The following is a 17,087-nucleotide window of genomic DNA, read 5'->3' as shown; positions in this document are numbered from 1 at the left end:
ATATAAAATATATATTTAGTAGACAATTCAAACTGGAAAAGTTGTGGCCCATATATAAGATAGCTATAATGAATCACTATAGACCATATGTTTGACTCAAATTAATTTTTAGGTAGAATTACTCAAATTCACTTATGTTGATGTTGGCCTAAAACGTGACATAGTTTTGTGCTTTTACCCTAGCGTAAATTTTAGCCACGATCTCATTGTCATCCCTCAGGAGTTTGAATTCCTCTTGGAATGCCTTCTTCAAGTTACTCCATCTCGTCTTGTGATGGGTGTCAAGGTTTGTATACCAGTCAATGGCAATTCCTCGAAGGGTAGCAGGAAACACCTTCAACCAATAATCTTGGTCATCTTGGCCATTTCCCTCCCATATCATTATACATGTTTTACAATGCCCACATGTGGTCCTCTGACCTGTCACTTGTGAATCTTGGAAGGATTTGCCTCTCTGAAGTATTCTGATTCTGCAACATTGTTCTTACCTAGAAGGTACTATGTGTCGCTTGGAAGGTACTGTATGCGTTCAACCAAATTGTATCGTTTTTCTCTTCGCGTTCAAGTGCCTCTCTTGCACTCTCGGTCATGCACGAGCTCTCTATGCATCCACCTTCTATGTCTTTCACACATGGGTCACCTTTGTTTCTATATTCTCTTCTTGGAATCTTCGGCTTAGATCCTCCTATTTTTGATTGCTTTGCCAGAGATAGATTCCTGATTCTATACAGATTGGTTTCAAAAAAATTGGCAACCTTTCCCTTAAGGTCCCATACTACCTCTTCGTCACATTCAGATGAGCTGTTCTCAGACTCAGTTCTAGACTCTTCACTCGACGTTGAGTGTGTGGTCTAGTCAACCAGATCTTCCTTCGCTATGTCTAGAAGTGGTAGGTTCCGCATACATGGTTTCTACCTCTCTCGACTACGGCTTTGACTCACACTCCGACTCTTACTTCGCTTTTTTGGACTCTCCGAGCCATCAATAATTTCCCTTAGCCGCCGTCTCCGCTCACTTTGCTCTCTTATACGGAGGGATTTCCGTACTGATCCTTCCCCTACCTCTCGAGTGGTACTAGTATGTTGTCGGTCTTTATTCGATCGTAGGGGCATTAATTGCCAAGGGTATGATGTCTGCTCGTACCTCTCTTCCTCTTCCCTATGGTTTTGTTCTTCGTACCTTTGTAGTATCTGCAGTCGATGGCGTTCACGATTACTTTCCTCCCTTTGGTCTTATAGTTCAATGAGGTTTCATACCAACAACCTCGAAAGGCTCCTGAAAAGATCAAATACAACAAGGTTGATTGCGAGTTCACGTACCGTGCCTTCAGGGACAACCGTCTCCTGAGCTTCCCTTTGCACGTACTAGGTGACCGAAACCTCCCACAGGTGCACCAAATCTTTCGTCAATTGATCCCCTGGTTCCTTTGCTTGTGTCATCTCTTTGTGTGTATCACTTTCAGTTACTATAAATTGCTGATCAAATGGTCGGCCCATTAGTGCTTACCGCCTGCCGCCATATTGATCTCCGAATTCGTATCGACAATGACGCCAAAATAATTACTCCCTACGGTGTCAATTTAGATTACAAAGTAAACAAAATGGAAGCACACATATACTATATGACCAGAATGATATATCTTTATTTCATTAGGTAAAATGAAGATTACCAACTGTCGCCAACTGCCAACTAACTTCTACGAGAACATTACCCGACCATTTTTTAACTAAACAAACAAGTTTTATTCTTATATTGATGAATTACTGCCAACAATCAAACACAATTATCTCATTGCAATTGTTGAATTGAGAATTAAAAAAATGAAGATTAAATTAAACATGATGTTTTAATGTCTAATTTTTATACTATAACAAATGGATCATATTGACATGTAGCATCGAATTACTTTGTATTACATCCTATAATACCATCAACAAGATTATGGCTTCTCAAAACTTTACAATCATACCTAATATCATTTTAAAACATGGAGGCTTATTAGAGGATGAATCTTTTTAGACCAAATGATTCTAGTACTAGTTTCACAAAAAACCTATATTTAAGAAGTGTAATAACCAAGCATTTTTTTAGGTTATCCCTTGCTTTTTATATATGTTTAGTGGGTTTAGTCCTATACAAAATTATGAACACTCTTTAGTTTTGGGCAATGTATACGTTATTGTGCCTTTTCATAGCGCTAGAGGGTTTCACCAATGGTTACCCTTTGTTCTTTCTACTTGAAGCTAAAGGATAATTGGGTGATTACTTGGCCATAGTTTCATGTAAGGGCTTTCTCAATGGTTTACCTTTGACATGTAATTCCATATTGAAGAATTTGGAGCTACATATATTCAAGATATTTTTCAAATTCAACAAATATTTTTTAGAATTTATGGCCTTAAAAAAGGAACCTTAACATAAAAATGGAAGATATGTCATAACTACCTTTCCATAAAAAATAACACTAATTTTTCTAAAATTTAATATGAGTGATTAGTTTTTCCCCTTGTTGTAAGAGCAATTCATTATCCAACATAAACTCTCGCACTCTTTTGAGAGATTTATGAGCCCTTTGACAACATGCTTTAGGAGATTTAAACAACAATTTATGCTAAGGAACTCACCTTAGCATTTATAATGGTCATATGTTTCTCATTGTTCAACAATAGTGTGAGAAGATGAACTTTCATATAGATACAACATGTAATGAATCTTTAGTAGTGTATTCCCAAACCTAAGAGATTTGCTATTATTGATGATCAATATGTGGAGAAAGGGTTCATGAAGACCTTTAAAAAATATACATTAATGAGGCAACTCAAAGACTGAGCAAAGAGTGTTTTGGATTAAGGCAAAAACAGGTTTTGAAGGGGTCCTGAAACCCTTTACAAAATGATTCTAAGAGGATTAGAATTAGAAAGCAACATCCAAAACAAAATGGGCTGCAAGGATAGGCATAAAAAGCAGCAACCAAAGAGACAACAAAAGCCCAACTGGGCACAAAAAGACAACAGAAAGACCAAACCTAGACACAAAAAAAACCAACAATAGAAAGCAACCCAATTACATTAGGCTTCTGAGAGTCTCAACAACCTCAGCCTCAAGGGCATTCATGGTATCAACAACAACCTACATAGCGTTATGATCCAAGTTTTGAAAGGCCGCCTTTTTCTTCATGTTCCCTGGGGTCCTTTTGCAAGGTCCTTCACCACTTTGAGCCGCCTCAACTTCCTCACCAATAACAACAACAACCTTATTCGGTTGGTCCAGACTTTTCACCATGGTATTCATAACCATTGCAAACTGTTTAACAATTTTATGACTGCTAACCATAATGTTCTTGAAGGTGTCCTAGATTTTTTTGTAGCCATCCTCAACCTGGGTGATGTGTTCCTCCAGTTTTTTCTTCAGTTGGTCAACCCCTTCCCCTATTTTTTTGATACAGTCCATGGCCGAATTCTTCTCAACCTCAGTCCAATTCCCTTCGTTGTGTGAACCAAGAAAAGAACCAACAGGGAGATAATCCATTTTGCTTCCCAGAGCTCTTTGGTTAATCCAGATCTCTTTAAGTTCATGAAATAGCCACTTGAACAAACTGAAGGTGTCGATTGCATGATCACGAGCCATACCCAACACATTTTCATAATCCTCCCTCTTATCATTCAGCTCATCACTTTTAGGATGAAGTTCTGCAATACCAACCACACCCACATTACCAGTCTCCCTAAAGGAAAGAGGAGAGGTCAGGACATTAGGGTTATCAAGGTTCTTAACATCATCTGCCTTCTCAGTAGAAGAGGGGGAGCCTCAATCGAAGTAGAGGAGGACATAACAATGTTCTTATGACCCGTGGAACCCTTCCTCATTTTGGGTTTAGAGCTTGAAGGAATTTCCACTTTAGCTTTTTTCATGGGAGGGGGAGTCTCATCAGACCCAGACCCAGAGACATCATTCTCAGACTCTCCCGCACTAGTCTCATCATTCTCAAAAGAAATATGGATAAAATCCCCAAGGGGAGGAAGAGCACGAAAATGGGCATCAATAAGAACCAACAGGCCTTCATGCACAATGGGAAACTTAGCAAGGTTCTTCCTGTGGTCACTGAAATTACCCCTAAGAGAAGACATGAGGTAGAAACAAAAATACATTTTCACTCCATGGCGGAAATGATTAAGAATAACAAACTGGTGGCCATACACCCTGGTATACCGACCATCCAAAGTGAGGTAATTCATAATTACCTTGAGAAGCTTCTGCCAGAAAGACTTGATGACTGCAATATCATAGTAGCTAGTCATTTTCTTAACAATTTTAGCCCGCTCCTCCTCCTTAGGGAAATTCTGCACAACTTTCTCCGTGTACACCCTATCTCTGTAATACTTCATGCCATCCACAGATAACCCAGTGGCCTGAGCAATTAGGGCTTCATCTACTAGGACCCTCCGACCGTGAAGAACAATCGAACCATCCTTCCAGCTTTTAGCAAAATACCTAGTAACATCTTGATTTCGCCCTTGAAGCCTCTCAATGTAAGTAGTGAACCCACCTTTCTTCAGAATGCGCTAAAGCTTCTTTTCATTCTTAAGCTGCACACAACTAGGTGACTCAATTCTCTTTCTCGCACCACCCATTTTATTGAGCTCTCTGTAATTCTCTTTGCGACGAATTTCCAGAGTTAAGGCAAACCTCCAAAAAATGTATGAAATCGCCCACAAAGCATGCGAAATAAATTCACATCGATTCTTATGTCCTCTCTGGCCACCTGTCTCAGAACGAAAGGTATTAGTAGTTCTAAAAACACTCAAAGTCATAATAGCACTAGTAATCATTAACTTTACTCCCCTAACTTCGCTCGTGGAGCAGATGCATCACAAGTTTTGAGTCCAACCTATCACCATGGGTCCAACAAAGTTGGGCTTTACACGTCACTCCCCTGTTGGCAAGGAAGTCAACAATCACATTGGCTTGTCTATAAACATGAGCGGACATACATTTATCAAAGGTTTTAATAATGTCTTTAGCTTTTTTCATCCAAATATCAACATCCCAAGCCAAAGTAGAATTTTCTTTTAAGTAGTTGATAATGTTCTTAGAGTCTCCCTCGACCCAAACAAGCTTACAGTTGTTATGTTTTGTAGGTTTTAGACTGTAATAAGCTCCTATGGCTTCGACAACATTATTAGTCTGTTTACCAAGAGGGGGAGCAATAGCAAAAATGAAGTTGCCGTATTGATCTCGTATCACCCCACCACAACCAACTTGACTCGAGTTCCCTCTAGCCACGCCATCAAAATTGATTTTGACCCAACCTTGGGGAGTAAAGTTCCAACTAATGTTGTCCCTGGGGTTGACCTTAGGTGTAACCATATGATGACCAAAACTCCAGCCCTTGAGAACATTGGCTTCATACTCCTTAAGGATACCACTGTGAGAGAGGACATTAGGGCTAACAACTGAGAGGTTATCAAAGATGGCTCTAGAAATTTTCTTGAAAACAATATCAAAAGGGAGATGGATATCCCTGAAGATACGATTATTACGTTCTTTCCATAAACCCCACATCATATGAGGAAACACAAAAAACCAGAGCTTCTTTATGAAGGGATTTCTTGAAGGCAGGTTACATTGGTGGACAAACTCCTTAACAGCTCCCGATAAAGTCTAGCAAAGATCCCATTTCCAAAGCACCAGGCTCCAAATCTCAAAGGTGTAAGAGCAATGTAAAAACAAATGGTCCACAGATTTAGCTGCCTGCAAGCACAAGTAGCATCTGTTTGGGATAGAAAAGCCCCTCTTAACACGATTGTCAATAGTTAAGATTTTATTAAGAAAAAGGAACCAAAAAAACATATTGACTTCAGGAGAAAGGTTCTTAATCCAAACTTTAGAACACCAGGACACATAAGGTTCATTACAGACATCCGCAAAAGCCACATAAAAATTCCCATTGGGATTGAATTTCCAAATTAGTTCATCTTCCACACTTTCCTCCAAACCAAAAGAATTTAGGGAAATTTGCAACTGGGTAAAAGAAGGATTAATAACAAGAAGATTAACCCACTTACCCTCCTTCCAATAGTCAACCACCATGGTGCCATGAGAAGCCACACAAAAATCCTTTAAAGATCCCAAAGTAGGATTAGAAGCGAGTGATTCTCGATCCAACACTCATCCCAAAACCGGATTTTTCTTCCATTCCCCAACTTCCAATAGGCTCCCCAACTAACCACATCCCTAGCCTTGAGAAAATTGTTCCAAAGATGAGAACCAACGGGGATTTGAGAGGAACTCAAAAAATCTAGCAAAGAATGAACATTAGAAAGATATTTTTTATGCCATAATGTGTTCCATTCCCTTCTACAGTCATAAAACATCCAAACTTGTTTAGCTAGAAGAGAATGATTAAAGGTTTTGATGCTTCTAATACCCAATCCACCAAATCTCCTTGGCTTGCAGACATTCTCCCAAGCAACCAAAGGGATTCTTCTCTTTTCCTCAACCCCTGACCAAAGGAATCTTTTTTGAATTTTGTCAATGATATCATAAATTTAGAGGGAATAGTGTTGATCTTAATGGCTTCTCATGGTTAACTAGAGAGAATATGGATATAGTTGCCTAGATGAATCTTATTGGATATTGTAACAACTACATGGCAAGCCTACTCCATCCGCGCATATACTTTCCACCTACCTCCTATCACATGTAGCTAGTTTATCTACTTTTAAGATTACCTAATCTTCCATTCTACCATGAGGAACAAAGTTACTTCTTTTTGCACATAGTACCTTGCATCTCATGAATCCCAAGATGATTGACTAAATAAACTCATTTAGCACAATGTGATTTAGATCCCAGGGAACTTTCACAAATTGATGAAGACAACTAACATGAGGGATTGTTGACATTCCATTATTCAAGGTACATAGTTCAACATTTGAGACTAATAAAAATACTAATAGTGATCACAATGTGGTGTAGCAACGTCATTTCAAGATGCTTCACATGGGGATTAAATTATTGATAGTGACTTGCCATATTTAATTTGCACATTGTCTATAGTGTAAATACTCTAATCCCTCACTAAAAATGAACTACTTTGAGACGACATTTGAATTTTCTATTTCATATTTCATTTGACTATTCAAAGTTTATATTTTCACATTTCATTTCATTAGTTCAATTTTCAAACATATAGCACCTTCAAATGTGGCACAAAACAAAAGAAATGTATGATAAAATCACTCTTTAAATTAGAAGGGGAAGCTCCTTATAAACAAAAATTAAAAAAACTAACCTAAAAGCTTAATCTAAATAATTACTTCCTATTTACAATTCGTATTGATGTATTGTTTTGGGAAGCTCCTTACAAGCAAAACTAAAGTGCATCTTTTTGAACATCCAATGTACAAAAACTCAATATAAAATGTCCAAATTTGTTCTTAGGTTAGAGCAGAAGGTTGATACAGATGCCCACTCAAATGTGAGATGTTTTTATGTATATTTTTACTAAAAAGAGACCTTACATTTTTTTCTTGAAAGTAGACCTTACACAACTATCAAAGCTTCACACTTTCTAGATAAAACCAAAGACTTAACAAATGTGAATAAGACAATAATTCTATATGTTTAAACACAAACACATTCACTTTCATAAACCAAATAAAATAATTGCATACAAAGCCACATTTTCCTTTCGAGTAAACATGCAATTTAGGACTTGTGAACTCACTAAAAATAATTTAACTCATACACAGACTTTATAAGATCAATACAAAAGTTGTATTCAAAGCTACAATGACCTAATTTATTGCAATATATATTTTTGTAGATGTTAAGCATATTCAACTCATAAAAGCACAATTTAAAAGCAAGATACACTTATTAAATTATATTAAATGATTGATATCGAATTCCTTATACAAGAGTTTAAAATAGATTGTATAAAAAATTAAATAAAAAACAATGAAAACATGTCTCTTCTTTAAATGAGTGAGCATATCTCTTTATCTCTAAAATGTACATCACATACAAATAGCACCTGTCCTTCAACCTTGCTGATTCTGGATTTTGAAAAGAATAAACATGTCCTGCAGTTCAGAGGTTCGCTCCACTCAACTATGATGCAAGATTTTGTTGAAACTTCATGTTAGAATTTAATCAGCACTTATATTTTAACTGGGTGACAATCTTCCATTGAACCTGCAAAGACAAACCAAAAATGACAAAACCATTAACAAACATGACGAAAACACAAGGATTCAACTTTAAATCTGGCCCAATACAATTTTTTTTGTATGGGTATGGGGTGTGTGTGTGTGTGTGTGTGTGTGTGAGTGCGTGAGACAATCTTCCATTGATCCTGCAAAGACAGACCAAAAATGACAAAACCATTGACAAACATGACTCTGTGCGTGTGTGCGTATAAACCAAAAATGACAAAACCATTGACAAACATGACGAAAACACAAGGATTCAACTTTAAATCTGGCCCAATACAATTTTCTTTGGATGGGTACGACATGTGTGTGTGTGAGAGAGAGAGAGAGAGAGAGAGAGAGAGAGAGAGAGAGAGAGAGAGAGAGAGTGACAGCTATAGAAGTTTAAAACTTTCACTCACATACCTTTGTTGTTTCCTAAATCTGGATTTTTTCTTTTATTGGACTGAAAGCATGTCCCCACAACTCTTGTCGTCCATATCCCCAAAGTGTTCTCTCTCTCTACCATCCATTGTCATCCCTGTCCCCACAACTCATTGCCATTCTTGCTTCTTAAATCCAATAAAACATTCTATTGTACTGCAAACTTGCTCCTCATCCCTTTGTAGAAGTTCCAAACTTCCATTCACATGCCTTTGTTGTTTCCTAAATCTGGATTTTTTTTATTGGACTGAAAGCCTGTCCCCACAACTCTTGTCATCCATATCCCCAAAGTGTTCTCTCCCTCTGCCATCCATTGTCATCCCTGTCCCTACAACTCATTGCGATCGTTGCTTCCTAAATCCAATAAAACATTCCACTGTAATGCAAAACTGGTCCCCATCCCTTTCTCATCCCCTTGAAACTCCATGTAACATGATTCTATGGATGTAGGGACCTTGTGAAAGTCATTTGTTAAAGAAAAAATCAACATATAGACAATGCGAGTGCAAATTTTCTTATGGTAATGATTGTTCACATTTTGCTATTGTAAGGAACTTCTTGCAATGTACATTTCAGACTTAGTTGGAAAGAATCCTCTTCTACAAAGAGAAGGATGATTTAGCTGTAATTATACTAACACCATATATATATCACAATTAAAAGAAGCAAAAAATTTGTTAACTTTATTGGAATGGCTCCGACACTGTTCGACAAGGATATCAAGAATGTTTTCATTGCTATAAATTAAAGAACTAGAGCCATTAGGCCCATTACAATCTCTCAGATTCACATTTGACGGTGCACAAGATCATGTTGTGCTAATTGAATTGTTTATATCGCCATTCTCAGCTAATTCCTTCTTCTGTAATCTTCAAAGGAATTAAGCCATGCAGATGCAATATAATTTAGAGTTGTACATCTGTAAAGAAATACAACTGGGTATGGCAGGTGCAACTATGAGGTTGACCAAGCGACTATCTATTAATATATATGAGAGAATCCAACCTTTTAATCTGTTGCTGAGGTTCTTACATATCACTTCAATCCCTCTCTGTATAAATCCTCCACTTGAATGACAGCCTGCATTCATAGTTAATTTTAGCTATATAATAAAGACTTGCTTTCATTTATTGTAGCAAATGAATTTTAATTTCATTAAGCCATCATATCACTTTCACGTTCAACATTTTCCAAGTGATAATTTTGTTCTTCAGTGTGGACTGTTAACCAAAATACGGTACCTTTAGAATGCAAATGGCTGCCTGCTTATCTATAACTTCATTGTACTCGCCACAAGAAAAATTCTGCAAAAATATTCAATAAAGAAGCATCTGTTAGAGTAATGATTTAAAAGTTTGCCAATATTATGGAAAAACCAGAATCCTTGGAGTCTAAAATAAGCAACACATTAACTGAAGAAACTTTTACGACTAAGAGGTAAACATTCAGTTATCTTTAACCTGAACACAATTTGGGCAACCTGTACCAGCTGAGCACTCGCATTGAATCAGCAGCTCCAAGGCCGCTTGAAGCAGTTCAGGGAAGAGCGGCTGTGCCTGGGACAAAACAATCCAGTACTGGAACATCAATATTAAATAAATAGAAACATAATGGCATTTTCCTCAGAAAGGGTATTTCAAAGCTTGGAATAAATAACAAAATATAGATGAGACCTCACAGGCGTTTGAGGAGGAAAGCAAGTAAATGCAAGTATAGCTTGAATAGTTGTCAACATCTCAACTAGTCAAATATGTGTTTCCTCAGAAGGATTTTTCTTTAAACTAGGTTGTCCATCTTGGTATTGGTTTTGGTACAGGGATCAGGTGAGGCAGTTTGTCAAATTTTTATTGCCCAAGTTTGGTACAGCTGTACAAAAAATGTATAAGAATATAAAATAAAAACATCTTGACAAATAAACATATTTAACCATGATATGCCTATGCAAAATGTCAAATGATAATACAATCAATCAAAATGGTTGGAATTTTACAATGAATTTAGTGGTCACATAGTCAACTACTTACTGCACATGTAAAGTCAACATAAATCATAATATTGCTCTTGATTGAGAATAGCAATATCATCATCTGTTTCACTATAAGTCTATAACCACAAGCACTCTACTGTGTTTACCTCACTGGGTAAACAGGAAGAATACAGAAACTAAATAGCAATGCACAATGCAATTACAAAGGATGTAGCTTTCCATTAATGTCAAAAGATGTTCATATTATAATCTGTCGTCAACATTACATGTCCCAACACCCAGAGGTGGTACAATATATGACAGCCGAAGGGGTGCGACACAACCGTCGTGACTCCAACTACCTACCCGTCGGCTAACTAACTATTGATAATTAACATTACTAACTATACACTTTTTCCGGATAACATCATCCCCCCCAAAAAAGAAGTCGTCTCCGACGACTAACAACAAAATGGAGATAATGTAATATGAATATACAACCATGATAAAGTCAAGGAGGGGGCTGAGGAAGCGTCCCTGAACTCGAAGGGTGAGATGCGGGTGTCTGGGCCGCCAGGTGGGCGCGGAGCTCATAGACCTGCTGGGTGCGTGCTGCCACATCCCGCTCTGCCACCAACACCTTCTCTAAGGCCGTCTTCACCATAAGCGCAGCCTCCAGTAGCTCCTTCTCCTTGGTATCGACGGACTCTGTCATGCGAACCAACTGGGCCTGAACAACATCTAACTCTTGCTGGACGAGACTCCGCGCACTCTGCTCCTCCGAAAGACGGGTGTCCACCGCAACCTTCTCTGTGCGGGCTGTCTCAAGCTGTGCTACCAACTCTGATCTCTCGGCTGCCCACGAGGCTTGTTGTCTGGCCATGTCCTGCTCTAACTCAACTCGAGCAACCTCGCGGACCGCAGACTCATGCTGTGTCTGGCGTAAGGCATAGTAGGCCTCCCTGTAAACCTGCTCAATCTCCCAGACGAGAGTCGTCACCCTACTCTCCACGACAGGCTGAGGCACACGCCAAGCCTCCAACATCGCATCCGTCTGGGTAACTGGCCACCCTCGTGCCTCAAAACATGAAGTGAACACTGCGGGACAGCCGTCTCGCATAAACTGGAGGACCTGCTCTAATTCCTCCACAACCTGCTGTAGAGCTCGTGTCTGAGCCGCGGCCACCACTCGCCGACCCCTCGTCACCATATCTGCCAGATAAACCTCAATATCCTCTCCATCTGGCCCCGATGTAGGTACAGGAAGCCCATGTGGTAACTCAAAAGTCTCCTCAACCACACCTGCTGCATCCTGCTGGCACAATGGTGTCTCCCCCGCCCCCTCAAGTGTAGCAGTCGCCTGCTCTGGGCCGGTAGGAACACCCGCTCCAGTGACCTGTCCCTCTGCTGGTGCCTGCGTCTCCGCTGAGGAATCCTCCAGATCCACCACCTCAGTGGGAGGCTCTCGCCGAGGTGAGAGTACAGCTGCTCCTACGGGTGGCATCACTGTCATCTGGAATCTCCGGGTCAGCCAACTCCCCATAGCCGCCACCGATGGAGCTGCACTCAACACCTCCGACCCTCTCTCCCCCTCAGAAACATGTCCTGCGATGGGCTCCTCCAACAAGGAGGCAGCAACCGTCACTACTGCGTCGGATCCCACGACGTCCAGTCGCACCTGAGGCTCCGTCTCAACCATCTCCTTTGCCACGCCTCCCTGCGGTGGACCACACAACTCTACCGTGCTGTCAGTACATGCCTCTGCGGGAGTCGGTCCTACGGCTGGTGCACAAGCCTGCTGCGGTGGTATGGCGGAAGGTGCTACAGCCGGCTGCATGGGCACGAGTGTAACGGGCGTGCGGCTCTGCCCAAATGCCGGAATCGAAGTACTGCCCGCTGACGACCCCACAAGGGTGCCAAGTGGGAGTGTGGGTGGTGCAAACAACACTCGCTCTCCGGCGGGTTCCATCCTCCCCTCGTTTGTGGCCCGACTACTACTGTCATCCTCATCCTCCGAATCCTCAGAATCCTCTGCACTGCTGGAAGTTTCTCGCCCACTATCTGGTTTTGCTGCGGTGGTCTCTAATACCCGTTTCCGCTTCGCGGAAGAGTGTCCAATATCCAGGTGTCGCCAATGCATGATAGGAGGCTCACCCTCCGCCAAAGGTCCCTGTGGCCTAACTTCCAACTCGGCCTCTGGCACTGCTTCCCGCGTAGCCTCCAAGAACAGTCCAATGGCATAGTGGGGCATGTAAAAGGTGCGCTGCTCCATCATCAAGAATGCGCACATCCGCTCTGATAACAAGGTGGCCCAATCATACACGACTCCGTTCATCAACCCGTTCATCAATACTATCTGTGGTAGAGCGATGTCTGATGCCCTACCCGACCCTGTCAACCTGCTTTTGATGACGTCCATAATGCATCGCCAATGACCCTCTGCGACAAAGGACCTACGCATCCCACGACCCTTCGTGGCGTCTACGATGCTCGCCAACTCTGCTGGGGTCAAGTCTCGGGACACTCGCCTAATCCAATGTTCCTTTTTTTCCCGTGTCATCTTTTTCGGCTTCAAGTCCACCTTCTTGCCATGTATGCCTGGGATGCCAAATACTCTAGTGAAATCGGCAGGTTTGAAGGATATGGTGATATCCTTCCCAAGATACTCAAATGTGCTCGTTCGTGAGTGGCTATCAAAGGTATCAACCATATATCGCAATGCTCCCTCGTACTCGCGAATGGCGAACACAGGCATCCGGATAGCCCATTCTACCCCTGCTTTGCGAAGACTTGTCTTCACCAAATTATCATCCGGCGTGTCTTGCCACCATTTCCGACATTCCACCCCATTCAATCCCTCAAAGGTGATATTCTGTGAAGTGGAGGTGTTCTTCCCTCGTGCAGTGGGCTGTGGTGCCACCGCACGGTGGTGGCCACCGTACGGTGGTTTCTTTTGCTTTGTTTTTTCTTTTATTTTTTTCAAATTTTCATATATATATTTTTTTTCGAATTTTCTAATAAATTTTTTTTTCCTTCTTTTTTTTCATTTTCATTTATTATCTGGTTGCTCCTGCGCGCTTCCAACCTCTGGTGATACACTTTCAGTTTTGACCCGTTGACGCCCTCTAGAATTTCCTGTCCGTCGAGGGTCGAGAGCTTGACGGATCCATTCGCTGCGACTTCTCGGATCCTGAAAGGACCTAGCCACTTCACTCTGAACTTGCCGGGCTTAATCTCATTCCGTCCGTTATACTTTAGGACTAATTGGCCCGGCGTGAACCTCGCCCGCCGAATGTGTTGGTCATGCCAGTATTTTCTGCGTTGCTGGGCCACGTCTGTCACCCATTGTGCCATCGTCCGTCTTTCATCCAATTTATTTAAGGCGTATAGTCTCTCTCGAAGGCTTTCCATGTCGCCTAGCTTGTTGTCAATAGCGATTCTGAGACTTGGCACCATGAATTCGACCGGTACCACAGCCTCCTGGCCGTACATCAATTGGAAGGGTGTCTGCCCGGTGGTTACTTTGTAAGTTGTGCGGTACGCCCAAAGTACCGAAGGCAGACGCTCTTCCCAGTCTTCTTTTTCCACCCCACAGGACTTATAAATTACCGACACGATGATTTTGTTGGTCACCTCAGCCTGACCGTTTGCCCTGGGGTAGTACGGACTTGATAGAGAATGAAAAATTTTGAACTCGGTTGTCAGTAGTCGAACAATATGATTTACAAAGTGCCCCCCTCTATCACTTGTTAGTTGAATAGGTATTCCGTACCGGGTGATAATCTGTTCATAAATGAATTTCGCCGTACTGACAGCGGAGTTGTCTGCCAAAGCCCTCGCTTCGACCCATTTGGTCAAATATTCTGTCGCCACGACAATGTATCTACATCGTCGGGCGCGACTTGGTTTCAATGGACCAACGAAGTCTAACCCCCATCTTTCGAACAACTCTTGAGCATGCGCCGGGTTAAGTGGCATGAAATCCCTCTTTAATGGTCGCCCAGCACGCTGACATGTATCACAACTTGTCACCCATTCTCTGGCGTCATTATGCAGTGTCGGCCACCACAAGCCCGCTAGTAGGACCTTCCTTGCTGTTGTATCCGGTCCCATGTGTCCTCCAGCGGCCCCTTCATGGGCTTCTCTCAATACTCCTGGGATTTCCTCTTCCAAGACACATCGTCGTAGGATCTGGTCAGGTCCCATTTTGTAGAGAAGACCATTTATAAGTTGGAATGTTCGGCTTCTTAATACAAGTTTCCGTCTTTCGCCTGGTGACATTTCCTTAGGAAATTTTGACGTTGACAGGTATTCACCCACACTCGTGTACCAATGAGGAAGGATGGCAATGCAGAAAAGATGGGCGTCCGGAAAATCCTCGCTAACGCCTTCGGCCGACTCTCCGGACTTGATCCATGATAGATGGTCGGCTATGACATGGCTCCTGCCAGGTCTAACAAAGATGTTGAACGTAAATTCTTGTAACAGCAATAGCCATCGACTAATCCGCCCCTGGATGATTGGCTTGTTCACCAAATACATCAACGCCTGGTGATCCACATAAAATGTGAATGGTGTCGCCAATAAGTAATGTCGGAACTTTTGGACGAAGTATACCATGCCGAGGGCTTCTCTCTCTATCGTGCTGTAGTTCCTCTTTGCGTTTGACAAGAGTCGACTTGCAAAATACACTGGGTGGTCCAGCTCGTGGCTGCCGACCTGTGCCAGGGTGGCCCCTATGGCGAAGTTGGATGCGTTGACATGTACATGGAACTCTTTGTCCCAGTCTGGGTATGTCAAGATTGGCGCCCCCACTAATCGTGACTTTAACTCTTGAAAAGCCTCTTCTTGGGCCGTCCCCCAGACGTATGGCTCCCCCCTTCGTGTCAGCTTATCAAGTGGGTATGATACTTGGGCAAAGTTCTTAATAAACCGCCTATAATACCCGATGTGTCCAAGAAATGACTTGACGCCGGTGACATCGTCGGGCGCCTCCATCTCCACAATGACCCGTATTTTGTCAGGGTCCGTTTTTAGTCCAGCCTTGCAGACGATGTGCCCTAGTAACTTGCCCTGAGGCACCATGAATCTGCATTTCTTAGGATTTAGGGCGAGGCGGGCTCGTCGGCATCTCTCCATGCATTCGCCAAGTGCGGCCAGATGTGCCTCCTCCGTGCTGTAAATGGACCAATCATCCAAGAATGCTTTGAAGTTTCCCACGGACATTTTATCGAAGATATGGAGGATTATCCGTTGAAAGGTAGCTGGCGCGTTGCACAACCCGAATGGCATCCGGTTGTATGCATAGACGCCATCTTCTACAATAAAGGTGGTCTTCAATTTGTCCTCCTCTTATATCCGGAGAATCCATCCATAAATGAATAAATTTCGTGACCCGCGACTTCCTCGAGGATGGTGTCTGTGAATGGTATGGGAAATGGATCTTTAATTGTGACAGCATTCAAACACCTGAAGTCTACACAAATTCTTATCTGATCGGCCTCCTTTTTCAAGGATATCACAATGGGTGATACCCATTCACTCGTCTGGACCTTGAAGATAATCCCTGCTTCAAGCATGCGGTCAATTTCGTTATTTACCCTGGCCGCATAATTTTTGTTCATCCTGTATGGCCTCTTCCGTATGGGCATGGCTCCGGGAACCAGAGGGATCCGATGTACACAAAGTTCTTGTGGTACCCCCTTGAGGTCTTTATATGTCCAAGCGAACACATCCTTGTATTCTATGAAGATTTTGAACGCCGCCGTCTTTAAGATGGGATTCCAGTCGTCGCCGACTAGAATATTTTTTTGTTCTGAAGTTTCCCCAAGGTTTGTAACTTGAAGTGCGGATTCTTCGTACCTTATGGGCTTACTTTTGTCAAACTGGTGCGTTGGTGCGTCATCCACAGGGACATCCCCTTCCTTGTATTGTCCGTACTTTGGCGGAAACTCGTTTATGTCAGGTCCTTCAATCCCCAACATATTGCACCCGTACAATAATTCATAGTCTTCCATTTGCCAATGGAAGAGCCCTCTAAAGGAATCCGTCTCATCCTCAGAACAGGCTTGAATTCCTAAGATGCCTTCGTCATCTGGTTCCCTGCCCTCTTTTCCTTCGTCGGTCTCGTCTCCGTCGGACTCTGACTCTGACGGCAACTCTTCACTGACCAGTTGAGTTTTGAGGTCAATGGTATACCTTCGGCCAGCCTTTTCCATGGACAAGGTGTTCTTTTTCCAATTGTGGTTTGCTTTGGCCACCACCAACCAGCCTCTGCCGAGGATGGCGTCGTACCCCTTCTTCTTCAATGGGATGACCACAAAATTCAAGACGAATGGTTGTGTTCCGATCATCACTGGTTGCGCCATGAGTGTGCCAAGCGGCTTGATGCCGTGTTGGTCTGCTCCCAATAAATTAAAGGTGGACGGCCAGAGAGTAGGTTTACCCAATTTTTTCCATGTTTCCTCTGGCAAGACATTTAC

At 42.2% G+C, this 17,087-nt stretch overlaps 1 protein-coding gene across 5 annotated transcripts in view; it reads right to left on the bottom strand.

Moving 5' to 3' along the window:
• Nucleotides 1-7,964: 7,964 nt before the first annotated feature.
• Nucleotides 7,965-17,087, bottom strand: part of LOC131066901 (uncharacterized) — a 401,673-nt gene continuing 392,550 nt past the window's right edge. For 2 of the 5 annotated variants that reach the window (XM_058001779.2, XM_058001781.2), the window contains exons 25-27: nucleotides 10,100-10,195; nucleotides 9,881-9,943; nucleotides 9,296-9,719 (exon numbers count right to left, since the gene is read on the bottom strand). In XM_058001779.2, the coding sequence (XP_057857762.2) occupies nucleotides 9,675-9,719; nucleotides 9,881-9,943; nucleotides 10,100-10,195 (204 nt within the window). In that variant the 3' untranslated portion in view covers nucleotides 9,296-9,674. Of the gene's footprint in view, nucleotides 8,200-8,621; nucleotides 9,094-9,295; nucleotides 9,720-9,880; nucleotides 9,944-10,099; nucleotides 10,196-17,087 lie in introns of those variants that run through there. The other 3 variants (XR_009111744.2, XM_058001780.2, XR_009111745.2) reach the window with 3 other exon arrangements.

Source organism: Cryptomeria japonica, chromosome 9, assembly GCF_030272615.1.
Source record: "Cryptomeria japonica chromosome 9, Sugi_1.0, whole genome shotgun sequence".
Classification (NCBI taxonomy): domain Eukaryota; kingdom Viridiplantae; phylum Streptophyta; class Pinopsida; order Cupressales; family Cupressaceae; genus Cryptomeria; species Cryptomeria japonica.
Note: the sequence above shows the minus strand (reverse complement) of the source record. Positions and strands in the feature narration are given on the sequence as shown.